The sequence below is a fragment of the Manis javanica genome, chromosome 11, assembly GCF_040802235.1.
Source record: "Manis javanica isolate MJ-LG chromosome 11, MJ_LKY, whole genome shotgun sequence".
Lineage (NCBI taxonomy): Eukaryota > Metazoa > Chordata > Mammalia > Pholidota > Manidae > Manis > Manis javanica.
Window position 1 is genome coordinate 88,850,798 of NC_133166.1, and position 26,878 is coordinate 88,877,675.

General features: G+C 35.0%; 1 protein-coding gene across 3 annotated transcripts in view; it reads right to left on the reverse strand.

Moving 5' to 3' along the window:
* The window catches only part of ACBD6 (acyl-CoA binding domain containing 6), a 197,859-nt gene that overhangs the window by 165,374 nt on the left and 5,607 nt on the right, over positions 1-26,878 (reverse strand). For all 3 annotated transcript variants that reach the window (XM_073216834.1, XM_037021109.2, XM_073216835.1), the window contains exons 2-3: positions 25,426-25,490; positions 21,411-21,507 (exon numbers count right to left, since the gene is read on the reverse strand). In XM_073216834.1, coding sequence (XP_073072935.1) covers positions 21,411-21,507; positions 25,426-25,490 — 162 coding nt within the window. The remainder of the gene's footprint in view (positions 1-21,410; positions 21,508-25,425; positions 25,491-26,878) is intronic.

Consider the following 26,878-nt stretch of genomic DNA (forward strand, 5'->3'; position numbering starts at 1 on the left):
ATGCTACATACACAGCGTCGTATATCCAGGCATTAAGAGGCCACTTTGCTTGTGCTCACTATAAAATATATTCTAAATGAATATATAAAGTTAAGTTGAATTGATTTTCGAAGCACATGAGTGAAAAGGCATTTAAATTTAAAACCAATGCCATTGTGTGGAGATGGGTACTTAACTATTCAATTTTTTGTTGAACCTATTTCTTAAAAGTGTTATTTAAATAGAGTATATTCTAAGTTTTCCAAAGTTTCAGAGTTGTGTGCATTAGCCTGTGAAAATAAATAGAAATTTGCAACTTGAGAACTGTCTAGTTCATTCTACAATTGGTATGTTCTTGTTCCTAAATGATACAAATAAATGAAAATTAATCTATCCTCTTGAAAGAAAGGAGGTAACTGAATTGACACTTCACTCTTGTCCAACAGGCATAATGTAATAGAAAGACTGCAGAATTATCTAAGCATAAAAAATGAACAGACAGAAAACGGGTGTGGTCGGTATAGCAAATTATTTAAGATACATGGTTTTTGGGCTCAGCAGAGGTTTATACCAATGTGTTCCCTCAAAAATCTCTCTCACACACATGCATGAACATATAGACACATATGAACTTTGGAAACAAAGGAAAAAGACAGAAAAATTGCCAGTTATTCATTTAATGACATTATTTCTGATATGCTGAAATGTTCCAAATAGTGTGAAACCCTTCCATTTAAGTTACCATATCCTCTGCTGGGGTCATTTGCATACCAAATATGTTAACTCTTTCATTACTTCATTACCCAGAGTTAATTAATATGTTTAAGAGATACCTGCAGAAAGCTGGACTATGTAAGAATGCTACACACCTCACTGATAGATAAGAATGACTCAGCGCTTGAGGCGGCGACAGCATGGGGGCGTAGGGCAGACTCAAGTTGAAGCACCCCTTCCAGCATTCCTGGAAACTCTGGATAAAGCCAAAGGAGTTTAGTTGTTGGTAGACAGGGAAACACCCCGCAATTCAAGTTTCCCTGGGAGATACCACAAACACAAAGGTAAATACAGGTAGACAGAAAGATAGATATGTAGATAGATATGTATGTATCACCAATAATTTTTGTAAAAAAATCATAAAATCTTCTAATTCAGTTTAAGTCATAGCCCAATGACACAATAATTGAATTGGATCATTTCATGATTTTCCATTATCAGCAAAAAGGCTAGAGGAAGAGGTAAAAATTAAGTGATCTGGTATCTTCAGTTTACTGGGAAAATCACATTCCAAAGTGCATCAATTCTTTAAGAATTTCACAGGATGACATATAATTAATCATTATTATTATAAGATTTCAGCAGGATTACAGCATTAGTTTATGCTAAGTAATGCAGCCTGAAAAGGCCCAATAAATCTTAGCTGAACTGAATCTCAAAGGACAAATTAACACAGTCACCCCTAGTTTTACAACACAAATAGATCTGAAAAGAAAACAAAGACTACAGCACTTGGAAATTTAGAAATCTAGCACAGTACTAATGTAATGAATAATAATATAGATAATTCTGCAGAATAAAACATATACATGAGAAATGCTCCATGGACTATAAAAATTACTATGTGGAAAGGACCCAAGGATTAAAATAGTGATAAAAATGATTCAGTCAGCAACTGTACAAATATTAAACCTTAAACATTCAGTTTCTGAATATCTAAAACTTTGGTCCAAATTTGGAGAAACGGGAAGGGAAATCAACCTTAAAACTTATTCCTCTAGGTTTATCATACTAAATTCTAAAATCCCAAAATGTTAAGAGTTTTTTAAAGTTCACTTAGAGAGGAGATATACTAAATTGTCCAATTTTTTAAAGTAAGCAATAGAGATAGGATTATCTGGATGCAGTACGAACAACATATGCAGACATAACTGCTGTTTTTAAGGTTCTAATGTATCTTCATTAAATTACTTAACCTCTCTGAGTCTTAGCTTCATCATCTGGAAGAGGAGAGTTATAATAACTACCCTATAGGATCATTTAAAGGACTGAGACTAATAAAATCTTTTACTCTGAACCTTATAATATATATGAATGAACCTACATGAAAGATGTACACTTTTTTGGTATAGAATATATTAGAATAGAAATAATACATTTACTAAGTTTCTGTTACATAATTGCACTGACTTTTTTACCACTGTATTTTTAAAATAAATGAAAGAAAATTATCTTTCTACACTGAGTTTCAAATCCAAACTAACAGATTTTCAAGCCCTATATTTAAAATGGCCCAGTGTTATAATTACTGTATGATAGGAAAATGCTATGATAAAAAGCCTAATTATTTTAAAAAGAGTAGGTGGAACACACCTCATTAAAAAAAATCTTTCCTAACTATAATTCCCTTTTAATTAAATTAAAATTATAGATTACTAGTCACCCACTAAGGTTTTTTTATATATATATGAAATATTCAAACTAAGGAGAAACTGGAAAACTGGAAGATGACAACACATTCTTCATTTTTAGGTACTGCTAGACAAAATACCAAAACTAACACCCATTACATATCAGAATCTGATTCCAATGTAACCCAATTCCACTAATATCAATGAAAACACTAAAAGTTTATCCCAAGGTAATTTTATATGACAGCTCTGATGCAAAACTATAGTGTTATTTAAAAATGGAATGTGAAAAACCACAATGAGATATCACCTCACACCACTTAGGATGGCCAACATCCAAAAGACAAACAACAACAACAAATGTTGGTGAGGATGTGGAGAAATAGGAACCTTTCTACATTGCTGGTGGGAATTTAAATTAGTTCAACCATTGTGGAAAGCAGTATGGAAGTTCCTCAAAAAACTAAAAATAGAAATACCATTTGACCCAGGAATTCCATTCCTAGGAACTTACCCTAAGAATGCAGGAGCCCAGTTTCAAAAACACATATGCACCCCTATGTTTATCGCAGCACTATTTACAATAGCCAAGAAATGTAAGCAACCTAAGTGTCCATCAGTAGATGAATGGATAAAGAAGATGTGGTACATATACACAACGGAATATTATCCTACCATTTGCAACAACATGGATGGAGCTAGAGGGTATTATGCTCAGTGAAATAAGCCAGGTGGAGAAAGACAAGTAAGTACCAAATGATTTCACTCATCTGTGGAGTATAAGAACAAAGCAAAAACTGAAGGAACAAAACAGCAGCAGACTCACAGAACCCAAGAATGGACTAACAGTTACCAAAGGGAAAGGGACTGGGGAGAATGGGTGGGAAGGGAGGGATAAGGGGAATAAGGGGCATTATGATTAGCCCACATAATGTAGGTGGGGGGGCACAGGGAAGGCAGTATAGCACAGAGAAGACAAGTAGCGACTCTATAGCATCTTACTACATTGATGGACAGTGACTGTAATGGGGTATGTGTTGGGGACTTGATAATGGTGGGAATCTAGTAACCACAATGTTGTTCATGTAATTGTATATTAATGATACCAAAAAAAAAAAAAAGGAATGAGTCCTAAAAGCATTCACAAGTTTTGTTTAAGTTATACTATGAAATCATTTTCTTAATGAAGAATGAAGTTGTCATTCAAAGTTTTTGCATACATGCACAGACATATACATACATACTGCCTCCTTTCTTCAGTTGGCAAATACAACAGAAGACAAGAAATGCACAGAAAGAATAGGAAATACCCAGTGAATATACCAGATGAACATTTATTTGTCAGTTCCCCTCTGAAGCTAACCAAAACATTAAACGTGTTTTTAACCACAAGTGGAACCACTGGATTAAACTAGCAAACACACACACACACACACACACACACACACTGGAGCATTAAGAATCCTATAGTTCCATATTGTGCAATGCTTTATAAAATCAGTAGGGGAAAACATTTGTTTTCACTAACACACCATGCTTTTTTGTATCAGATATTACTTGTAAATATAGGCTAATAAATTTCACCCAAAATATATTCTATTTTTGTCCCTAATAACAAAACATTATAATAGAGTTCTGCTATTGGAATAAATGTTTTTGGGGTAAAAAAATAATCTCTTTATAATTTGGAAACTAGATAAACTCAGTTTCCATTACTAATTCCTAATGAACCACTTTAAGTTATTTTTAAATTATAACAAATCTGAAATAATAATGTACTCCAAAAGGAATAATTCCTAGATTATTTCCTCTGCTTGTGGCTTTAATATCATAATTCAATTAGTCTACTAAAATGTGTAACTGCTTTACTGACAAGGAAATATATCTTGTTACATTTTACAAAAAAGAAAGTCAAGAATTCTTTTGTAAAAGAAAAATTTAGTTACACAAGATACTACTTTTCTCTGAATTTTCTAGTAAATTTAGATTACCAAATGAAATTTATGTTGCTCATTTTTCTCAATTTACATGAATTGAATAAAACAAAATCTTTTCTCATTTTGAGTTTTCACCTATTATTCCAAGGGTATATTTCCATTTGGGGGATGTAAAGATAACAAGATGTTCTTTATTGAAATTTCATCTTTAATTAAACATATTTTGATTTATTAATTATAGCTAAAATTTTTAAATTTATAACCTTACAGTTACTAAAATATGTGTCTATAAGAGAAACAAAATCACAAAATAAGCACAATATAATAGTGTCTATCTTCACAGGAAATCACAGTAACTTTAAACTGTGAAACACTGCCCTCTTTAGTCCATTGAATTAAAAGACAATTCGAGTTTCATAAATCACAGTATAAGCCAGGGGATTTTGGATTTTCCTTCCTTTTTCTTGAAGAAAAATTCTTCTGTTCTACAAAGCTCTTTTTAAAAAAAGGTTTATCATAGCGAAATGCCTATTTCAAATATTCTTCAACCTCTTCTAAGGTCTCTTTTCCCCTTCTGACTCATACAAAACTCTATTTGCAGTTAAATATGGCATTAACTTTCATATTCCTGAATAAAGAATATAGTATTTAACTCTATCTAACCTAATTAATCCATATTGAACACATATGAGAAAACACAGACACAACCCATACAACAAAGGAATAAAGATACTGAATTAAGAATTCAATTTATACAAGGTCTTAACTTGATTTTCTCTTATCTTGGCACTTTCCTAATTGGGAAAGCTTTATAAAGCAAAAACAAGCATAACTATAGCACACTCAGGTATTAAGCCAAACTCCAATTTTGAGTATAATTAGTCAGGATGGTGAAACAATATTGTAAGGAAATACAAACAGTCTAATGGTACTGGAACTTGAAAGACAAGGAGGGTAAGAGGTGACTGAAGTGTGGATATGAACCAGATTACAGTGGAATTTGTGCACTACACTAAGCCTATCAGTAAAAGGAAATCACTTTTAAACTGGGAAAACATGGTCAGACATGTATTTCAAATAAGTCATTTTAGAAGCAATTTGGGGAAAGAACTGAGTGGGACCAGACTCAACATGGAACACCTGTAGGAGGTATTGCAATGGCCTAGCCAAGAGATGATGGTGTACAAGACAAAGGTAAGGCGAATGGAAAAGTGATGGATGTGAAATATTCCAAAGGCAAAATCAGTGAGACTTGGCAACTAACTAAATGAGCCACTAAGAAGGAGTAAGGAAAGACTGGGGATTACTTGTAGGTTTCTCAGTTGAATTAACTAGGCATATGGAAGTAATATTAAATAAGATAGGGAATAAAAGAAGAAAACAGTTGAACACAGGTGAGGGAGATAAAGGGATGATGAGTTATATCTTGGGCTTGAGTTTGAAGTGCCACTGCAACACTAAAGTAGAAATGCCCAGCATGTATCCCGACCCATTAAACTAAGACAAAGTCAAAAAAGTAGAGCCCCTCAAGTTGAATGTAGTGTGTAGATGTGTCTGATTTGGGTCACATTGCATTTAACTTATTTTTTAAAGCCTCATCTAAAATAAAAGAGATTTCACAAAAAAGCCTAGATTTCATATCTGATCAGGGTTTTCAGAGCAATAACCTGATAGAGCTAAGGCCCAATTTCCCTATTGAAAAAAGGCATGCACAACCCTGTAAACCACAACCGCCATGACTGTAAGTTCCAACTCACTTCACTCACTTATGTTAATGGTCTGGACCCTTCAGGCATTTCACTTTTTAAAAATCTTTTTTGTGACCCTGGTCCAAAAACCCTGAGCCCTGATCAGGATCACAGAAAGGACTGGGGCTAAAAAATAAATTTATATAATCAACATGGGCTGTAGTTAAACTACAAAAATGGTAGGAAGAAACATGAGCATAGGATGAATCCTTGGGCAAAACAATATTTAATCATGCAGACTTTGTGCTTTATGATACGCCTATCACCTTAGAATTGGCCTTTACCACACTCAAATCTTAATTCAAAATTCACTCTCTTCCCCCATGTGTGTATATTTTAATCTCTTCAGCAACATTGTTAGTACTTAACCATAAATTCTGAGTTTTCTACTTACTTTCAGGTAGTTTTTTCAGGAATTAAAGTATCGTCTTGTATATCTCATGTTCTATAAACTCAATACAGTAATCCCCCTAATAATGAACCCAAGCTAAGCCCTGGAACTTGAAGAAACAAGACAGGAGCTAGAAGAGGGTTATAAATATGTCCTAAGAGAGAAATATAAATGATCAGTGTTATTTGAGAAGGAAACCAGAATAATCTAAAAACTACTTAGTAGATACCTTCCATGGCATCATCCTGTGCTAAAACCTTGGAGGCAGTATGAACAGGATACAAAAATGAATCCACCATAGTTCTAGGCTCTGAGAAGCCTATAGGCTAGATGTAGTACTATCAAGTATAAAGGTTAGAAGGGGTTCTTTCTGAGATGAGAGTTTTAATACACGAGAAAATGTAGCTTAAAGAATGATTCTGTACCATAAGGCAGCTAGAGAAAAGAAACCCAATTCAATACCAGTACCTGACAGTCAACAAAAATTAAATCTGGATGAAAAAAAAATCAAAGAATATAAATTTTTGACAAAAAGAAGCATATCTGCCTAATTAATTTTTTAAATATAAATTTCAAAACTTATGACTACCTTTACAGGTAAGTATACTGTATATGTACAGATTAATCTACTCTGATGTTCAATGATTTTTTTTATTTATTAAGGTATCATTGATATACAATCTTATGAAGGTTTTACATGAGCAACACTGTGGTTACTACATTCCCCCCTATTTGATGTTCAATAATTTTTTATAGGTAAAGATAAGCAGACGATGCTATAAAAACCACACATGAATAAAAGTATGCTTTGCAAATATCTAGATGGTGCTTAACAGCCAGACAATCACTTAAATGGCCATTAGAACAAAAGAGAACAAACTGACTGTTCTCCCATCTATGCTATTTATCTCCATGGGCAATACACAAATAATACACTGGAGGCTAGTCTCAGAGTCATCAGACCAGTAAGGTAAAGAAAGGTAAAGTTCCCAAGAAATAAAGATCCCAAATAAACATGAAGTTTTAAATATCTAAGGAGTTAAAAGGGGGGGGGGGGCGGTGAGCAAGAGACTCGATGGCGGTGAGTACCAGGGTATTAACAATAGTATTGAAACACAGCAAGCCCTAGAAATTCCAGAGAATAAAATTGTTGTGTGAAACAAACTGCTCCCTCTGGTGGTTACAAGAGGTTTCACTAAGTGTGAGTAGAAATGGAGGTAGAGGGCACACAAATGAAACTGCAGCCAACTATCCAGATTAATCTTCATTCATATGTCGGACAAATAAGTGTTCAATTGTACAAAGAACAATTTTTAAAAGAAAGAATTTAGAGTTCAGTGTTACGGAGGCAGCAATGCAGAATCACAGAAACAGTCACAGGGGGATCAGTACTTCTAGGAAACAGGACTGAATGAGATATGATGTGTAGCACAAGTAACTTTATAAACGTCCTACTTTATACCTTTCCATGCTGCTTGAGTTTTTATTTCCACATGCCTGTATTACTTTCATTAAAATATTATTTACTGGGCAATGAAGAATACCTATATTTTTTACAAGTTTCAAAGAGTGTTTTTCCCTTCTCATTCAGAGTAAAAGCCACAATCCTTATAACAGACTAGTCCATGTGCCCCTCCCTACCTCATTTCCCCTTTCTATGTCCCCACCCATATACCCATTCAGTCCTCCTTGCAGTCTCTGGAGCACATCAGGCAGATCGTGGCTGTTCCCTCCATACGGAATGCTCTTCCCCAAATAACAGTATGCCTCACTCTTTCACTCCTTCAAATATGTGCTCAGTGTCACCTTTTCTGTGAGCCTTCCTTGACTGTCTTATTTAAAATTTGTTAACTCCACCTCCTATACACCGTATCCTTCTCCCCTGCTTTCTCTCCATAGCATTAATCACCTTCTAATACACTATAATATTTACTTATTTATTTTATTACTTACACCTGCCAGACTGGAAGCTAAGAGCAGGGCTGGTTCTCGTTGTTCCGTGCTGTATCCCCGGCCTCTAGAGCTAGAGCTTGCACACAATAAGTGTACAATTAATGAGAACAATGAATGAATGACTGATATCAACAATATCTTAGCAGAAGTCCAAAAGAGAGGATAACAGGCCACATTTTACATTTGGTTCAACATGAAACAGTAATCTATAACAGGTTAGGAAAAAATTTTAATTATGTTTGCAAAATACATGATACTAGTCTTTTAATAAGTGAGATGTGAAGAAAGACCATTAATGTGTTGTTGGTTTGTTTGTTCTGCCCACTGTGTAGGACCAACAGATACCAAATGAACTCAAATCATTCTGCTATTAGTACTTAAAAGCCTTTACACGGGACTCAAAAGAAACAGTATTCATCACACTATGCATATGGAACAAAAATCTTCTCAAAGAGCTATGGAAAGTATCAAGTATTAGCTAGGCATTATAGACAAGCATCAAAATCTTCAAATTGGAAAATGCCCTCTTCTAGACCTGTTAATTTATCTATCAGACCATAAAAATACATCTTCCTGTCCAGAGTAAAAAATACATAAAAATTGCTACAGACTTATAGTCTAGTGGTCCTTCTTTGTATGTCAGTGTTATATATTCAGAAACAAGCCACTTCAGAACGGTTACTTCTTGGTTCAGGGAATTCACAGTAAAAAGAATCTTAGTCTCCCAAATGACCAGAGTCAATTAGGTAGCGGTCAGAAAAAACAGGGTAATAGGATGCAATTATTTCCTAATTTCACCAAATTTTTACAAAAATGCTGTATTTGTTAAAACATCAAATTATACACTTAACATTTGCACATTTCACTGTATATATAAATTTTACCTTAAAAAAACAAAGAAGTGAAAACAAAACACCCCATAAACAAATAGTGAACTTCAGTTAGTAACTTGCTTTTCATAGTGTTATAGGCTAGCAATTCTGAAAATACTTTTTGTGTATTTCAAGGTTGAACAAAGGAGTAAATAAAGTGAGAATATTGGGAGCCAGGGTTCTGTTGGAGAAAGGAGTTACAAAAATGGAAAGAGGGAAGATTAAAATGCACCCTGTAGTGTTAGGCTGGAAAGGAAAGTATCAGTATGAACTTGTGGTTTTTTATATATAAGTAGACAGGACATAGGATACAAATGTGAGAGAGGGTTACTTAGGTATGTGTGTATATATACACACACACAGACATATGTCTGTGTCTACAATGGATATATGTATGTCTATATCTGTGCATATGTATATATATGTTTGTGTGTATACACAGTTATAAGTATGCATGTGTGTGTGTGCATCTATGTGTACATACATTTGAGTGTATGTACTATTTAGTCATGTTTGCTGAAAGGGTCTAGAAGCAATGACACCTCAGTAGCAATGAGCATATCCAACGCCCAGACCTGATTTCTAAATACTGTTTTCTACTAAAAGAAACCAGAAGGAAACAGTCAATTCCAAAGTGAGGGCAGGGAAAGTCTAAGATGAGCCTGTGCAGTGGGTTGAAAGATATGCCCACACCCTAACCCCACATACTTGAAAATGAGACCTTATTTGTAAATAGGTCTTCTCAGATGTAATCAAGTTAAGATGAAGTACATGGTCAACTAATGTTTGACAAGAGTACTCAGAATACTCAATGGAAAAAGAATAGTCTTTTCAATAAATGGTGTTGGGAAAACTGGATAACCACATGCAGAAGAATGAAAATGGCCCCTATTTTATACTACTCAAACAAATTAACTTGAAATGCATTAAGGGTTTAAGCATAAGACCCGAAATTATAAAACTCTTAAAAGAAAACACAGGGAAAAAGCTCCTTGACACTGGTCTTGGCAATGATTTTTTTCGATTTGACACCAAAAGCAAAAGCAAAAGCAACAATTAATAAGTGGGACTATATCAAACCAAAAAACTTATGCATGGCAAAAAAAAAAAAAATCAATGAAATGAAAAGGGAACCTACAGAATGGGAGGAAATATTTGCAAATCATATTTCTGATAAAGGGTTAATATCCAAAATATTCAAGGAACTCATAAAACTCAACAGCAAAAAAAACAAAGTCTGATTTAAAAATGGACAGAGAAGACGAACAGACATTTTTGCAAAGAAGACATAAAAATAGCCAAAAAGTATATGAAAAAGCATTTGACATCACTAACCATCAGGCTAATGCAATCAAAACCACAATGAGATATCACCTCACATCTGTATACTAGGCTATCATCAAAAAGACAAGAGGATAACAAGTGTTAGTGAGGAAGAAAAGCAAAGGGAACCTCTGGTACAGCCACTATGGAAAACAGTATGGAGGTTTCTCAAAAATTAAAAAATAGAACTCCTATGTAATCCAGCAATCCTACTTCTTGGTTTATATCCAAAGGAAATGAAAACAGAATCTTGAAGAGATATCTGTATTCCTGTGTTCATTGCTGAATTATTCATAGTAACTAACTGAGATAATAGAAATAACTTAAGTGTCTGTCAACAGATGACCAGATAAAGAAGATGTGGTAATACATACATATACAATGGAATATTACTCAGCCATTGAAAGAAGGAAATCCTGCTATTTGCAACAACATGAATGGACCTTGACACCACTATGCTAAGTGAAATAAGACAGAGAAACACAAATACTATATATTTCTTATATGTAGAATCTAAAAGAGTCAAACTCACAGAGGCAGAGAGTAGAATGGTGATTACCAGGGACTTGGTGGGTAGGAGTACGCAGAGGGCATGGGATGGAAAAATGTTGATCAAAAGGTACAAACTTCTAGTTATAAGATGAATAATCTCTAGGGAGCTAATGTATACCATGGTGATTATAGTTAGGAATACTATATATTTGAAAGTTACCAAGAGAGTAGATCCTAAATGTTCACAAAAAGAAATAGTAATTATGTGACATGATGGAGATGTTTGCCATGGTAGTAATCATTTTGCAATATATAAGTGTACCAAATCAAATCAACACACTATACACTTTAAACTTACATAATGTTATACGTCAATTATATCTCATAAAGCAGGGGGAAGAAGTTAAGATGAGGTTTAAGGTGGGCCTAAATCAAATAAGAGAAAGGAGAGGGAGATTTGGATAGAGACACAGGGCATAAGGCCATGAAGATGGAGTTTGGAATTACGCTGCCACAAGCTAAGGAATACCTAAGAACACCAGAAGTTGGTAGAGGCAAGAAGAATTCTTCCCTGGAGCCTTCAAAGAGAGCATGGTTCCGCTAACACTTTGATTTCAGACCTCTACCCTCCAAAACTCTGAGAATACATTTCTGTTGTTTGAAACTATGAAGTACAGTCTGTGGTACTTTGCTGCAGTAACCCTAGGAAACTAACACAGCCTGAAATATCTTGTGCCAGAAAGTAAGAAAATGATCAAAGAATGATAGGGACATAACAAAAGGACATAGAAGGCATCTTGAAGGGGCTCCCACTGGCCAAACAAACAATGATGATAGTAGACTGAATAAAATAGAAATCCATGAGTCTGTACTGATATAAATTCATGAATGTTAGGAGACACAGTCAAGCATTGGCTCTGAGTATTCCTATGCATTCTTGTTCAGTATGCCAGGCTCTGACCACTCCTCACCTGGGCCATCTCTCAGGGTTGTGTGTGCAGCTAGCCACATTCAGGAATGAGGTTAGTGTCTCCAGTGACAGAGAGCAGGTTTGCTCCCATCTACTATAAAAGTGGTGAATCCCCAAAGCTCAGTGCTCCTTCCCTACAGCAAATGCAGGAATCCATCTAGACCCACCTGCGTCATCCCTGGGGGACTTAGGGGACATGAGAAACCAATGCAAATCAAATGAAGCTCATGCAGTTTGCTATGCCATGAATAATAAAGTCCTCTGGCTCCGACCCGGAGTCCTGTACCTCTGCAGCATCTAAGAAATAGTAATAGACTAACTTATTAGCTTACAAGTAGGATACAATCCTAGACCTTTCACAGTTCTTGACAATGAATAAATAAATGTGGAGAAGGAAAAGCCTGTCCTTACACTTGAATGTCAAATAAACAATGCAGAAAAAATGATGGAGTTAAAAAGTCATTCGTGCATGTTAAAACTAGTAGATAAAATCTACGTACATGTAAATAGAGAGCAAATGCTAAACCAAATAAAAAGGATATTAACACAGTCTCAAGTATTATCCCACAAATTACTCATTAACGACACCAGGGAAAATAGAACTTCACAGTGCAGAAATTTGGCAGACACCACTTGATTAAAGTAACCATACCTAATACTGGAACAAAGAGATACCATGTATCTCCTCACTGTAAGAACATGATTCTGTGGTATTTCTCCTAAAAATGTATGATCTCAATCTAATTATGAGGAAACATTAGACAAACCGAAGTTGAGAAACATTCTACAAAATAACTGACTTATGTTCTTCAAAAATGTCACAGTCAAGAGAGAAAAATAAAGGCTAAGAAACTTTCAGATTAAAGGAGACTAGAGAAACATGACAACTAAATGCAATGCATGATCCTGAATGGAATGATGGGTCAGAATTTTTCAAAATAACCCTGAAGGACTTTAGATAAATGATAAATTTGAAATGGACTATGGATTTGACAATAATACAGAATCAATGTTAGAATTCCTGATTTTGAGAAAAGAGAACTGTTGTACACTGTCAGTGAGAATGTAAATTTGTATGGACATTACGGGAAACAGTATAAAGGATCCCCCCAAAATTAAAAACAGAGCTCCCATATGATCCAATAATCCTATTTCTGGACATATATCTATAGGAAATAAAATCAGGACTTCAAAGACATATTTGCCTTCTCATGTTCACTGCAGCCTTATTCATTGTAGCTAAGATATGGAAACAACCTAAGTACATCTATGAATTAATGGTTAAAGAGGATGTGGTATGTACACACACACACACACACACACACACTAGAACACTATTCAGTCATGAGAAAGAAGAAAATCCTACCATTTGCAACAACATGAATGAACCTGGAGGACATTATGCTACGTGAAATAAGGCAGATAGAAAAAGACAAATTTATATGATCTCACTTATATGTGGAATCTAAAAAAATTAAAAAATCAGACTCATAGAATCAGAGGAGAATAGTATTTACCAAGGTCTGGTAGGCGGGGAAGACAGTGATGGGAAGAGGTTGGTCAAAGGGCACAAAGTTACTATTATATAGGATGACTAAGTCTAGAGACCTAATGTACAGGCAAGACTACAATAACACTTTTTTGTATTGAACACTAGAAATATGCTAAGATGCTCTCATCTCACACAAAAAATGGTAACTATGTGAGGATATGATATATTAATTAGCTTGACTATAGTAATCATTTGACTACATACATCAAATCATCACGTGGAATACCTTAAATGTATACAATTTTTATTTAAAAAAGGAAAAAAAATATATATATAGCCCTGCAGTACTCTGAGGCCAGGAGTTCTAGAAAAAAAGAATTTCAAAAGAGTTTATGGCACCCCCCTGAAAAAATTCCTGATTTTGACAATTATGACACAGTTCTATAAGAGAAGGTCCTTGCTCTCCGGAAATAATGAAGTATTTAGTGGTGAAGGGACATGATGTCTCCAACTTCTCTGAATGAAATGGTTCAGAAAAAATTTTATATGTATGTGTGTATATGTGTTTATTTACATGCATGTGTACGTGTAAATAGAGAGCAAATACTAAACCAAATATAAACAGTTGGTGTATCTAAAGACCATCCAGAAACTCCTTAAACTATTCTTGAAACTTAAAAAAAATTCTATCAACTATACATTCATTAATAATAATGTAGGTCATTAGTTATGAGTAAATACATTAGGTAATAATAATATATTACTTGAAATTTGCTGAGAGTAGATCCCAAGTGTTCTCATCATATACACAAGAAAACATGGTAACTATGGGAAATGATGTGTATGTTAGTTTATGATAATCACTTCACAATGTATACATATATCAAATGTCAAAACATAATGTCATATACCTTAAATATATACAATTTATGTGAAAAATGGTAAAAATAAAAATAAGTTATGCCAAAATAAACTCACCCTCTTCCTCCCCACCAAAAAAAACAAATAAGGCAAAAGAACTGCATTCATTATATTAGACATTCAACAATACGAGATAAGATGAAACATGAAAAACATAGTCAAAGGGGTACATTTTAAAGGATTGTTCATTTATACTTGAAGATACCATGTAGCTTTGATTTAAAAAGTAACTACATTTACTTGAGTTTTTTATACACAAAAGTTTACTCTATCTAGATGTATAAAATATATATGTAGATTTATATATTAATATGTTATTATATATAATATAATATGTAAGTTGATGCTTTGTATATAAATATATATACCACATCAGCTAGAGAACAGATAGCAAGTCTAAGAGTGGAACTCTGGACTCACACAAGCAAATCTTAGCAGCATCAGCTGGCTAAACTTAGGCAAGGTAGTAAACTTCTCTGTATTGGAATTTCCTAATTTTTAAAATATAGACGGTAATAGTTTCCAATTCTTAAGATTCTTATGAAGATTTCAAAGGACAATACATGTAAAGAGCTTTGCACATTCACCATATGACAGTTATTATTTCATTGTTTTTAGAAACAAATATTAAAAGAAAATGATTCTTTAACCTAAAAGATAATTAAATGAATACTAACTCTCTTGAGATTGAGGTTATGCTCTGCCCCTCACCAGTTAAACTACAAGGGGAAAAAAAGCTGTAGGTCAAAGAGGCCCAGCTCAGAGTGTTTCAAATAAAAATTAAAATATAGATAAAACATAAAATTCCTCTTTACAACTAGATTATAATGTTAAAATACTTTTAGAACAATGTATTAAAGAATGATCTTTTGAAAGTGCCTTTGGTTCTGTTGCTATACTCAAATTTATGTTCAATAAATGAAATTTGGATATTCTTAAAAAGCATCCCTAATGCCTTAATTTTTAAAAGGCATGCTTAATCCTTAAAGAACTACATTACCACTTGGACTCTGAAAGCATTTGTAAGAGTCATAGTTAATGTAATTTTATGTAGTAATTAAGGTATTAAAGGTAAGAAATCATAAATTCTGTGACTTACCAGAAGTTACACACTCAAATGCCTGCATAGGCAGGCATCGGAAACAGTCAAATATAAACCGATAGGGAAGAACTGAGACCACAGTGATTGAACCTGAAGAGAAAGTCCTCACCTAAAGGCATTCAAATTCAAGTTTTCTTTTGTTTTTTTAAACAGTGTGCCATGTGTGTTCCAGCTGAGTTCAGCTCAATGGGGCACTTGTTTTGACTACTGAATTTCAGATTTTATGTCCTTAAGACCTTTATGATATATATTTGTAGGCAAAATTGATGTATTATTAAATATTGATGAAATGGAATATTTCTTAGAATGAATACTCATGCACATCAAAAGCATCAGGAAATATTCAATGACTTCCAAAAGGCAGTCATATCATTAAAGATATCCTAAGTTGGCTATTCTTACCTGTTGTACTCATAAGTAAGATATATTTTTACACACCATAATATGTATTCTTTAAGGTTCCTTATAACACTAACATTTTAAGACTCCATGATTGATAGAACAAAACTCCTTCATACTGGTAATAAATATGTACCCCGGAAATAATTTAATTATTCCAAGAAACACTGAAAATTGCTAAATTCATTCACCAGTGAAAGATTTGGCCTAAATATTTTTAATGAAAAGAAACATTCAGTTTGCATTTTAACATGGTACCAATGCAGCCTTTATCCCACTGAAATGCCTCTGAACCATGTTTTAAAAAATGTTTTAAATAAAATAGTAAACCCTACCTTTATTAAATTATTTCTAGATGTTCTCCAATGAACACACTAGAAAAAGAGACTACAGATAAGTGAACTACATCCAATGCCCCCAAAGTCCAAAGAAATCTCTCCTTCCACTGGATTCCCTGGCACTGGTGTTATTTTTGTTTTATACTAATACCATATTTTGGTTATGTTTTATCTTCTCAAATATATTTTAAGCTACGTAATGGCAGAAAGTGTGTATGTCTTCTTCGTATTTAATTCTATCAATAAGCATGTTGTACTTGCACAGAAGTTTCTCATTAAAAAAATCCAAGACAAGATGGGAGTGGAAAAGATGGTGGTGTGAGAAGTGAGGCAGAAACCTCCACCCAAAACCACACATAACACAAAAATGCAGCAAAAACAACTAATCTTGAGAGAATGATCTGAAGATGCAGAACAGACTGCCTACATCAGGGATAAAGAGAAAGCCTCACAGAATGGATAAAGTAGCAAAGCTGTGATCTGGCAGAACCCAAGCCCTCTCCCAAACTCAGCTCACAGGCAGGAGGAAGAGAAACGGAGAGGGGAGGGAGTAGAAGCCCAGGACTGCTAAACACCCACCCCTGGAGATCTGCTCTGGGAGCATGAACCCACATTACATGGTGCCCGGGAGATTAGAGGGGTTGGAAAGCAAAAGACAGGCAGAATACAGGGAGAGACTGAGATTCCAGCTGCTTATGGAGAACAGGTACCCACAACTGGTCTCTATAGGACAAAACAAAGGCAGTCACTTTGAAAGTCTTTCCAACAGTGAGAGGGGTCCTAAAGGGGCAAGGATTAGTACACAAACCTTGTAGCTGAGGAGAAAGGACAGGTAGACAAGATCATCCTGGCACACTCAGCCTAGCAGCTTGGGAATTTTCAGGAGCTTCGGATGCTTCATCCTGCTGCCATTGCACCAGACTGAGGGTGGCCCCGCCTATGGCAGCTACAGGGGAGTAACACAGAGGCTCCTCCCTGTGTACTCAGCCCACTGGCCCTGGCTGTGGAGGCAGGCACTGCAGCCGGGAAGAAAGAAAGAGCTCTTTCCTTGGCAGGCTTGGGCACCAGGCCTGCAATCCCCACCATTGCTCCACGTGCTGGGCAGCTCCAGAGAGTAGAGCATCTGGGCACTAGAGGTGCCACCTACACAAAATTATTATTCCATAGTAATCATTAGAAATATGAAACACCAAAGGAATTTAGTCCAAAAAAAATATCCCTCAAACACCAGGAAAGAGGGCTAAGTGAAACTGAAATCAACAACTTTCTTGATAAAGATTTCAAAATAAAAATCATCAACATGCTCACAGAGCTAAAGAAAAATATTCACAATTTCAGGGAGGACTTCAAGAAAGAGATAGAAACTTTGAAAAATATAGTATCTGAAATGAAACATACAATGGAGGGATTTAAAGGCAGATTAGATGTGAGAGAGAAGATGGTAAATGAAATAGAAATTATAATGAGAACAGGAAAACAAGCTGAGGCACACAGAGAAAAAAGGATCTCTAGGAATGAAAGAATTAGATAAATTGGATAACTTACTATTCAAACAGAACAATATTCACATTATATGGGTACCAGAAGAAGAGAGAAAAAGGGATAGAAAGTCTCTTTGAGGAAATAATTGCTGAAAACTTCACCAGTCTGGGGAAGGAAATAGTCTCTAAGGTTATGGAAGTGCAGAGATATTCCAACACAAGGGACTCAAGGAAGACAACACCAAGACATATAATAATTAAAATGGCAAAGATCAAGGACAAGGAGAGAGTATTAAAAGCAGCCAGAGAGAGAAAAAAGATCATGTACAAAAGAAAGCCCATCTGGCTATCATCAGAATTCTCAGCAGAAACATTACAGGCCAGAATGGAGTGACATGATATACTTAATGCACTGAAATGCCCCTCAAGCCAAGAATACTCTACCCGGAAAGATTATCACTTAAATTTAAAGCAAGGATTAAACAATTTCCAGATAAGCAAAAGTTGAGGAAATTTAGCTCCCACAAACCATCTCTACAGTGTATTTTGGAGGGACTGCTATAGATGGAAGTGCTCCTAAAGCTAAATAGCTGTCACTAGAGAAAATAAAACCACAATAAAGGAAGTAGACCAATTAATTACAAAGCAAATGCAAAATTAAATCAACTACCCACAAAGTCAGTCAAAGGATACACAAAGAGTACAGAATATGACATCTAATATCTAAATAATGGAGGAGGAAAAAAAGAAGGGGAAAAAAGAAACCTTTAGATTGTTTGAAATGGCATAATAAGCAAGTTAGGTTAGACTGCTAGACAGTAAAGAAGCTGCCCTTGAACCGTTGGTAACCATGAATCTAAAGCCTGCAATGGCAGTAAGTACCTATCTATTGATAATCACCCTAAATGTAAATGGACTGAATGCACCAATCAAAAGACACAGAGTTACAGAATGGTTAAAAAAAGAAAAGACCCATCTATATGCTGCCTACAAGAGACTCACTTCAAACCCAACAACATACATAGGCTAAAAGTGAAAGGATGGAAAAAGATATTTCTTGCAAATAATAGGGGTAAAAAAGCAGGAGTTGCAGTATTTGTATCAGACAAAAAAACACTTCAAAACAAAGAAAATAACAAGAGACAAAGAAGGACATTACATAATGATAAAGGGCTCAGTGCAACAACAGGATATAACCATTATAAATATTTATGTCCCCAATATAGGAGCACCTAAATATGTGAAAGAAATACTAACAGAATTAAAGGGGAAAATAGAATGCAATGCATTCATCTTAAGAGACTTCAACATACCACTCACTCCAAAGGACAGATCAACCAGACAGAAAATAAGGAGATAGAAGCACGTAACAACATATTAGAACAGATGGACCTAACAGACATCTACAGAACACTCCACCCAAAAGCAGCAGGATATACATTCTTCTCAAGTACACATGGAACATTTTCAAGAATAGATCATATACTAGGCCACAGAAAGAGTCTCAATAAATTCAGAAGGATTGAAATTGTACCAACCAGCTTCTCAGACCACAAAGGTATGAAACTAGAAATAAATTACACAAAGAAAACAAAAAAGCCCACAAACACATGGAGGCTTAACAACATGCTCCTAAATAATTAATGGATCAATGACCAAATAAAAACAGAAATCAAGCAACATGTAGAGACAAATGACAACAATAACTCAATACCACAAAATCTGTGGGATGCAGTGAAGGCCTTGCTAAGAGGCAGGTACACTGCAATACAGGCTTACGTCAGGAAAGAACAATCCCATATGAACAGTTTAAAGTCACAATTAATGAAATGAGGAAAAGAACAAATGAGGCCAAAAGTCAGTAAAAGGAGGGACATAATAAAGATCAGAGCATAAATAAATAAAATCGAGAAGAAAAAAATGACAGAAAGAATCAATGAAACCAGAAGCTGGTTCTTCAAGAAAATTAACAAAACAAATAGACTTCTAGAAAGACTTATCAAGAAAAAAAGAGTCTATACACATAAACAAAATCAGGAATGAGAAAGGAAAAATCACTACGGATACCACAGAAATACAAAGAATTAGTACAGAATACTGTGAAAAATTATATGCTAACCAATTGGATAACCTAGACAAAATGGACAACTTTCTAGAAAAATACAACCTTCCAAGATTGACCCAGAAAGAAACAGAAAATCTGAACAGAGCAATTACCAGCAATGAAAGTGAATTGGTAATCAAAAACCTACCTAAGAACAAAGCTCCCATACCAGATGGCTTCACCACTGAATTTTATCAAACATTTAGAGAAGACCTAGTACCCATCCTCCTTGAAGTTTTCCAAAAAGTAGAAGAGGAGGGAATACTTCCAAACTCATTCTATGAGGCCAGCATCACTCTAATACCAAAACCAGACAAAGATACCACAAAAAAAGAAAATTTCAGACCAATATCTCTGATGAACATACATGCAAAAATACTCAACAAAATATTAGCAAACTGAATTCAAAAATACATCAAAAAGATCATCCGTCATGATCAAGTGGGATTCATTCCAGGGATGCAAGGATGGTACAATATTCGAAAATCCATCAACATCATATATCATATCAACAAAAACAAGGACAAAAATCATAGGATAATCTCAGCATCAGATGCTGAAAAAGCATTTGACAAGATTCTATATCCATTCATGATAAAAACTTTCAAAAAATGGGTATAGAGAGCAAGTGCCTCAACATAATAAAGGCCATATATGACATACCCACAGCCAACATCATACTTAACAGTGAGAAGCTGAAAACTTTTCCTTTAAGATCAGGAACCAGACAAGGATGCCCACTCTCCCCCCTTTTATTCAACATAGTATTGGATATCCTAGCCAAGGCAATCAAATACATCAAGAAATAAAAGGCATCCAGATTGGTAAGGAAGAAGGTAAACTGTTGCTGTTTGCAGATGACATGACATTGTGCATTAAAAACCCTAAAGAATCCACCCAAAATACTAGAACTAAGTAGAGTTACCAAAGGGAAGGGGTTGGACAGGGTGGAGGCAGAGGGAGGGAGAAGGGGATTAAAGGGCATTGTGATTAGCACACATAATGTAGGTGGCTCATGGGGAAGGCAGTACAGCACAGAGAAGACAAGTAGTGACTCTATAGCATCTTACTGTGCTGATGGACAGTGACTGCAATGGGGTGTGGGGGGGACTTGATAATATGGGTAATCATAATGTTGTTCATGTGAAACCTTAAGATTGTGTATCAATGAAATCTTAATAAAAAAGTCCAAGAGAAACCTACTATTTCTCAAGATAATAATAATCTCGTTAAATTCTTTCAAATTTTGAAATGAATTTTTACATGACTGAAATTATTATTATGCTTTTAAACTCCTCTATTCAGAGAAGTTCTCAGTATCATTAGCTGGTAATGTTAATATGTAAGCAACAGTACTTTTAGATAAATATATTGTAGTGATTTTATAATCTTTTGAGAAAATAAAACTTTGTCAATGTTACTTAAGCCTAAGCTTAGTTTTAAACACTTACTAGAGAGAACGATGCTGTTTTTGGAAAGTATTACATAATCATTAAGTCTTACCTGAGGATTCCAACCTGGATCCAATTTCTTAACTAGTGCAATATACTCCTGCATTGCTTGGCTGGAACTTGAATCACCCACCGCTTTCCATGCTTCCCTATAGTGCAGAATATCCAAAATGACATGATCATTTACTATGTTACACAAACAGCATATTTCTTTTTATTATTTAAAAAATTGCATACACATTTTAAGTTTCTGGGAATATAGTTATAATAAGCCATAGATGAGTAGCCCACTTTTTTTGCATTTACATGGCCTGCAGCAATACAGACCTTATCACTCCACCTAGGGGGCCTTTTTAGACATTTTTTTCTCTAAATCCTCTCCCATGAAATTTTAATAACGCAGATTATATTGCTTATCTGTTGAATTTTGGAAGAACACAGACCACTGTAATACCTAAGATTTTATAACTTTCAAAACCCAACTTCCACCCCTGTTGAAAATGTATAGTCTACAGACCAACAGAAGTAGTTCCTGTCTTATGAATTAACTGTGGTTATGGCATTTTGGTAGTGCAACTAATCATCACACAAAACAGTACTTCCTGGGAAGATGCTTCAAACTTCTTATTTAACATGTGAGAAATATACCTTCCCCTACTGCTACTATCTCATCTATTAGCTGCTAGAAGTGGAACCTAAGGCCTCAGGCAGTGATTTCAAAAGAGAGGGGTGGTGAAAAGTAAACTCGAAATGGATCAAAGACCTGAATGTAAGTCATGAAGACATAAAACTCACAGAAGAAAACACAGACAAAAATCTCTTGAATATAAACACAAGCAACTTTTTTCTTAACACATCTCCTTGGGCAAGGGAAACAAAAGCAAAAATGAACAAATGGGACTACATCAAACTAAAAAGCTTCTGTACAGCAAAGGACATCAGTAGAACAAAAAGGTTTCCTACAATGTGGGAGAATATATTCATAAACAACTTATCCAATAAGGGGTTAACATCCAAAATATATAAAGAACTCACATGCCTCAACACCCAAAAAACAAATCATCTGATTAAAAAATGGGCAGAGGATCTGAACAGACATTTCTCCAAAGAAGAAATTCAGATGGCCAACAGGCACATGAAAAGATGCTGCACATTGCTAATCATCAGGGAAATGCAAATTAAAACCACAAATGCTGGCGAGGATGTGGACAAAGGGGAACCCTCCTGCACTGCTGGTGGGAATGTAAACTAATTCAACCATTGTGGAAAGCAGTATGGAGGTTCCTCAAAAAACTAAAAATAGAAATACCATTTGACCCAGGAATTCCACTCCTAGGGATTTATCTGAAGAAAACAAGATCCCTGATTCAAAAAGACATAGGCACCACTATGTTTATCGCAGTACTATTTACAATAGCCAAGATATGGAAGTAACCTAAGTGTCCATCAGTAGATGAATGGATAAAGAAGAGGTGGTACATATACACAATGGAATATTACTCAGCCATAAGAAGAAAACAAATCCTACCATTCGCAACAACATGGATGGAGCTAGAGGGTATTATGCTCAGTGAAATAAGCCAGGTGGAGGAAGACAAGTACCAAATGATTTCACTCATTTGTGGAGTATAACAACAAAGCAAAACTGTAGGAACAAAATAGCAGCAGACTTACAGACTCCAAGAAGGGACTAGTGGTTACCAAAGGGGAGGGGCAGGGATGGTGGGTGGAGAGGGAGAGAGAAGGGGATTAAGGGGCACTATAATTTGCAATCACAATATAGGCAGGTCATAGGGAAAACAGTAGAGCATGGAGAAGACAAGTAATGACTCTATAGCATCTTACTATGCTGATGGACAGTATTGCAATGGGGTGTGGGGGGGACTTGATAATATGGGTGGATATTGAAACCATAATGTTTTTCATGTGAAACCTTCGTAAGTTATATATCAATGATACCTTAATTAAAAGTAAAATAAATAAAATAAAATAAAAAAGTAAGGGGTAGTGAGCACAGAGAAAAGAATACTCATGAGTAAGAAGGTAGGAATATCCTGATGTATAAATACCAAGAGTAGTATTTTGTCCTGAGCTCCCTCAGGTTATCTTTTTTCTTTTTTTATGCAAACTTCCAGGATAGGCTCCTTCTTGGTTTTCCCTTCCAATTCTCTCTACTTCCACCCAGGAAGTAGACCCACTGACCCACTGTAAAACAGACTCAGTCCCATGGCTTTTTCACTACTTTCCTGCTCCTATGATGAGTATAACATCTCTCTCAGGTTTTCTAAATTTATTTTTACAGAACCTCTAGAGAGTTACTTGTATACATCCTAACACTTTACCCCTAATTATATGAGCATATATCAAACTGAGGAAATTCAGTATCAATACTATCACATAAATACATAGACCACATTCATATGTCCCTAATTTCCCAAAATGTCCTTTCTAGATTTCTTCTCCCAGACCAGGAGCCAACCAAGATTCACACACAGCATTGAGTTTCATGTATCTTTAGCCTTTTTGGCCTACCATGATACTGATACCTTTTAAGAGTCCAAACCAGCTCTTTTATACAATATTTCTCAAGTTGGATTTGTCTAATTATTTCTTCACCTACAGCATATTCTTGCTAAAAATAATCATGATTAGAATCAGGTTAAACATTCTGTAAGAGCAACACATAGTGACATGCATGTCATCACACCCAGGGCACAAGTTACCAGTCTGTCCCATCATCAGTAAGATAAAGGTTTGGTAAAAGCAGTATCTCCCATTTTCTTCTTTGTAATTAGTTAGTAAACTGTGGGTCAGAATGTGTAACTATTGCTTCTCAGTTCTTCACCTAATGATTTCAGCATCCATTGATGATTATTGTAGTGGTTTGAAAATCTGAACTTTTTTAAATTGCTAAAAATAATGAAAAGACAGACAAGCAAGGAGAATAATAATGGTGAAGTTATGAAATTTCATAAATTCAAACAAAAAACACAATAAATGTTACATCTGGTATTCTCTATAACAGTGTAAAATGCCAATTAGAGGATGATTTGTATGATAGCAAAGAAAGCTTACGCCAGAATGAAAATCAGAGTACTGCTTCCTTTACTCAGTGTCCTACACACCAGTCAGTCAGCTGAACCACATGGTGCGCTTAATGACATGACTGATTTACATTCGGGTTCAAGCTTTCCATCTCCTTACAGCTGGGTAACTAAGAGTTCACAGTCAGGAAACTTGTCCAGACCACATTCTGAGTAGCACTCCTCTAGAACGTAAAAATATAATCCACTTTTAGGACTTCTCTCTATAACCATATTTCATCTTTTTTTTTAAAACCTTACATCATATACTTTTAATTCCAATACTTATGCTCTAAGTCCTTCCTTCTATAACTGTTTCCCTAATTGCATGCAATTTCTCTTTTTTTTATTGGACAAAATGAGAGGAAATAAGACCTCATTGGATAAGAGGGAACCTCTGAATTATAAAAGAATTGGGGAATGTATAACCTTTGTATTTATTCAGGAAAGAAGTGCACTCAGTATCCACTTTTTTTCTTCTACCCTAGAGATTATTATAAGCACATCTTCCCGTTGGGGCTCGGGTTGGTGGGGACAGAGGATCACTGGAGATGAGGAGATAAAATTGGGGCAGGGGAGAAGAGTGAAAATGTGGATTTACCCTGCTCTTCTCCCTTCCCATCCTCGTGGCCTTCTCCCAAAAATCCCTTCAGAGAGGGGAGAATAGAGAAGCCATTAGGAGCTGTATAATGAGTGAGGAAAATCTCAAGCAATAGGTCTTATTGCTTATCCTCTCTGAGAAGCTATTCATATGCAAAGAATGTATTTTGTAGTGCACTATTTAAATATACCAATATCACGACATTAGAATCCTTTAAGAGACTTAACTAAAAGTGGATTCTTTTAATTTCTCTTCCCAATTTGCTAACAGTCCACAGCTGAGAGACTGATATAAAAATAATTATTTAATCTGTTCATTGCTTTGTAATTCCTAAACACCTAAACCATTTCCCACAACCTCATTAGATTCCAAGAATTTCTTACCATTTTTGCTTTCCTTCAAAATCAAAGAAGCTTGGTTTAGGAGTATTGCAATTGCCAACTTTGACCTAAAGGAAGGGGGTGAAAATCAAGAATTTATTTTTCAAAGAAATGGCAGAGAAACTTTTATTTTCACATTTATTATAAGTAACTAGTAACAGGTTAGAAAATATTTGCATCTATATAGAATAACAAAATTTAACATTATTGGCAAAGCAAACAAAAAGAAGCCCCCAAACTTTAAACGAAGGTTGCTTTGACTTACTGCATAAAACAGCTGTTCCCTAATTTTGCAATACATAAAAAATATGGGTGACAAACAGCTATATTCCTAAATTAGTGAGCAAACTATATGTATAAGACAAAGTCATAGATCATGCAAACCTTATTACCATATACAATACAGAACTTTTAAACATGTAATAAGCAAGCTTAAAAGTAGTTTATCAGAATTCCTATTATTTATGCTGATTCTCATAACACTACCAGCATTTTCTCTCTCCCAAACTCCAGCATAATGCAGTTTTTAAAATGCCCTATTATGAAACTAATCAATATAAATTTAGATGCTGAAACTGTGCAAAAAGATTCCAAGAGTTTCTCAACATAAATTCTATCCCACAATATTCTCGTTTGCAGATGCTTATTCTTAATCTTTAAATAACATCTGTAGTTAAGCTATCCAGTAATTATTTTCATTATGAAAAGCATAAATAAAATTCACACAAGTGCAAAATTCATTATACAACCCTGATTCCCACTGCCAGAAGTAATCTCTCTGATGAACTCTCATAACACTTCGTATGTCTGATAGCACTTTTCACCTTGACCTTGTGTTAGGAAGTTTTCTGTAGTCTCATCTTTCTATCAGAACACCAGCCTCTAAGAAACCGTACTTCACTCATTCATTGCACCTAAGATTGAGCCTAATTTAAGGTAGTAAAGAATGTTTACTGAATACAGAACAAATATGTTAGGTATGTGTCCAACAAAATATACCTATTTTCCCTAAGGCTAAATACCACAATTTGACCCCAATTTATTTCTATTAGAAGGGACTATCCCACTACCTCCTATTAGTCTTACACACTTGAATTTTGCTAAAAGCAAACTGATAGTCTACTCACCATATGGGTCTAGTCACTGCTTTAAGGATTTTTATTTTGAATTTTGCTCACGTTATCCCCTTCACCTCTTCTTCCCTCAGCTTTTCAAAATGCTATACTTCCTTTCAGCCCCTCTGAAGTTCAGATTCTTGGAACACTTTCAGTCTACAATGATCTCATTCACCTCTGTATTCATAACAATTATCATCTCTATCATTTGCTTAGCAATTCACCACATTAAGATGTACACTTATACAGAAGCAACCCTGCTATGATGGCACAGAGGGAAGAAAAGTTGAGAGCAGAAGCTGCATTTCTTGAACAATCAACATAAACCAAAAGCTTACATA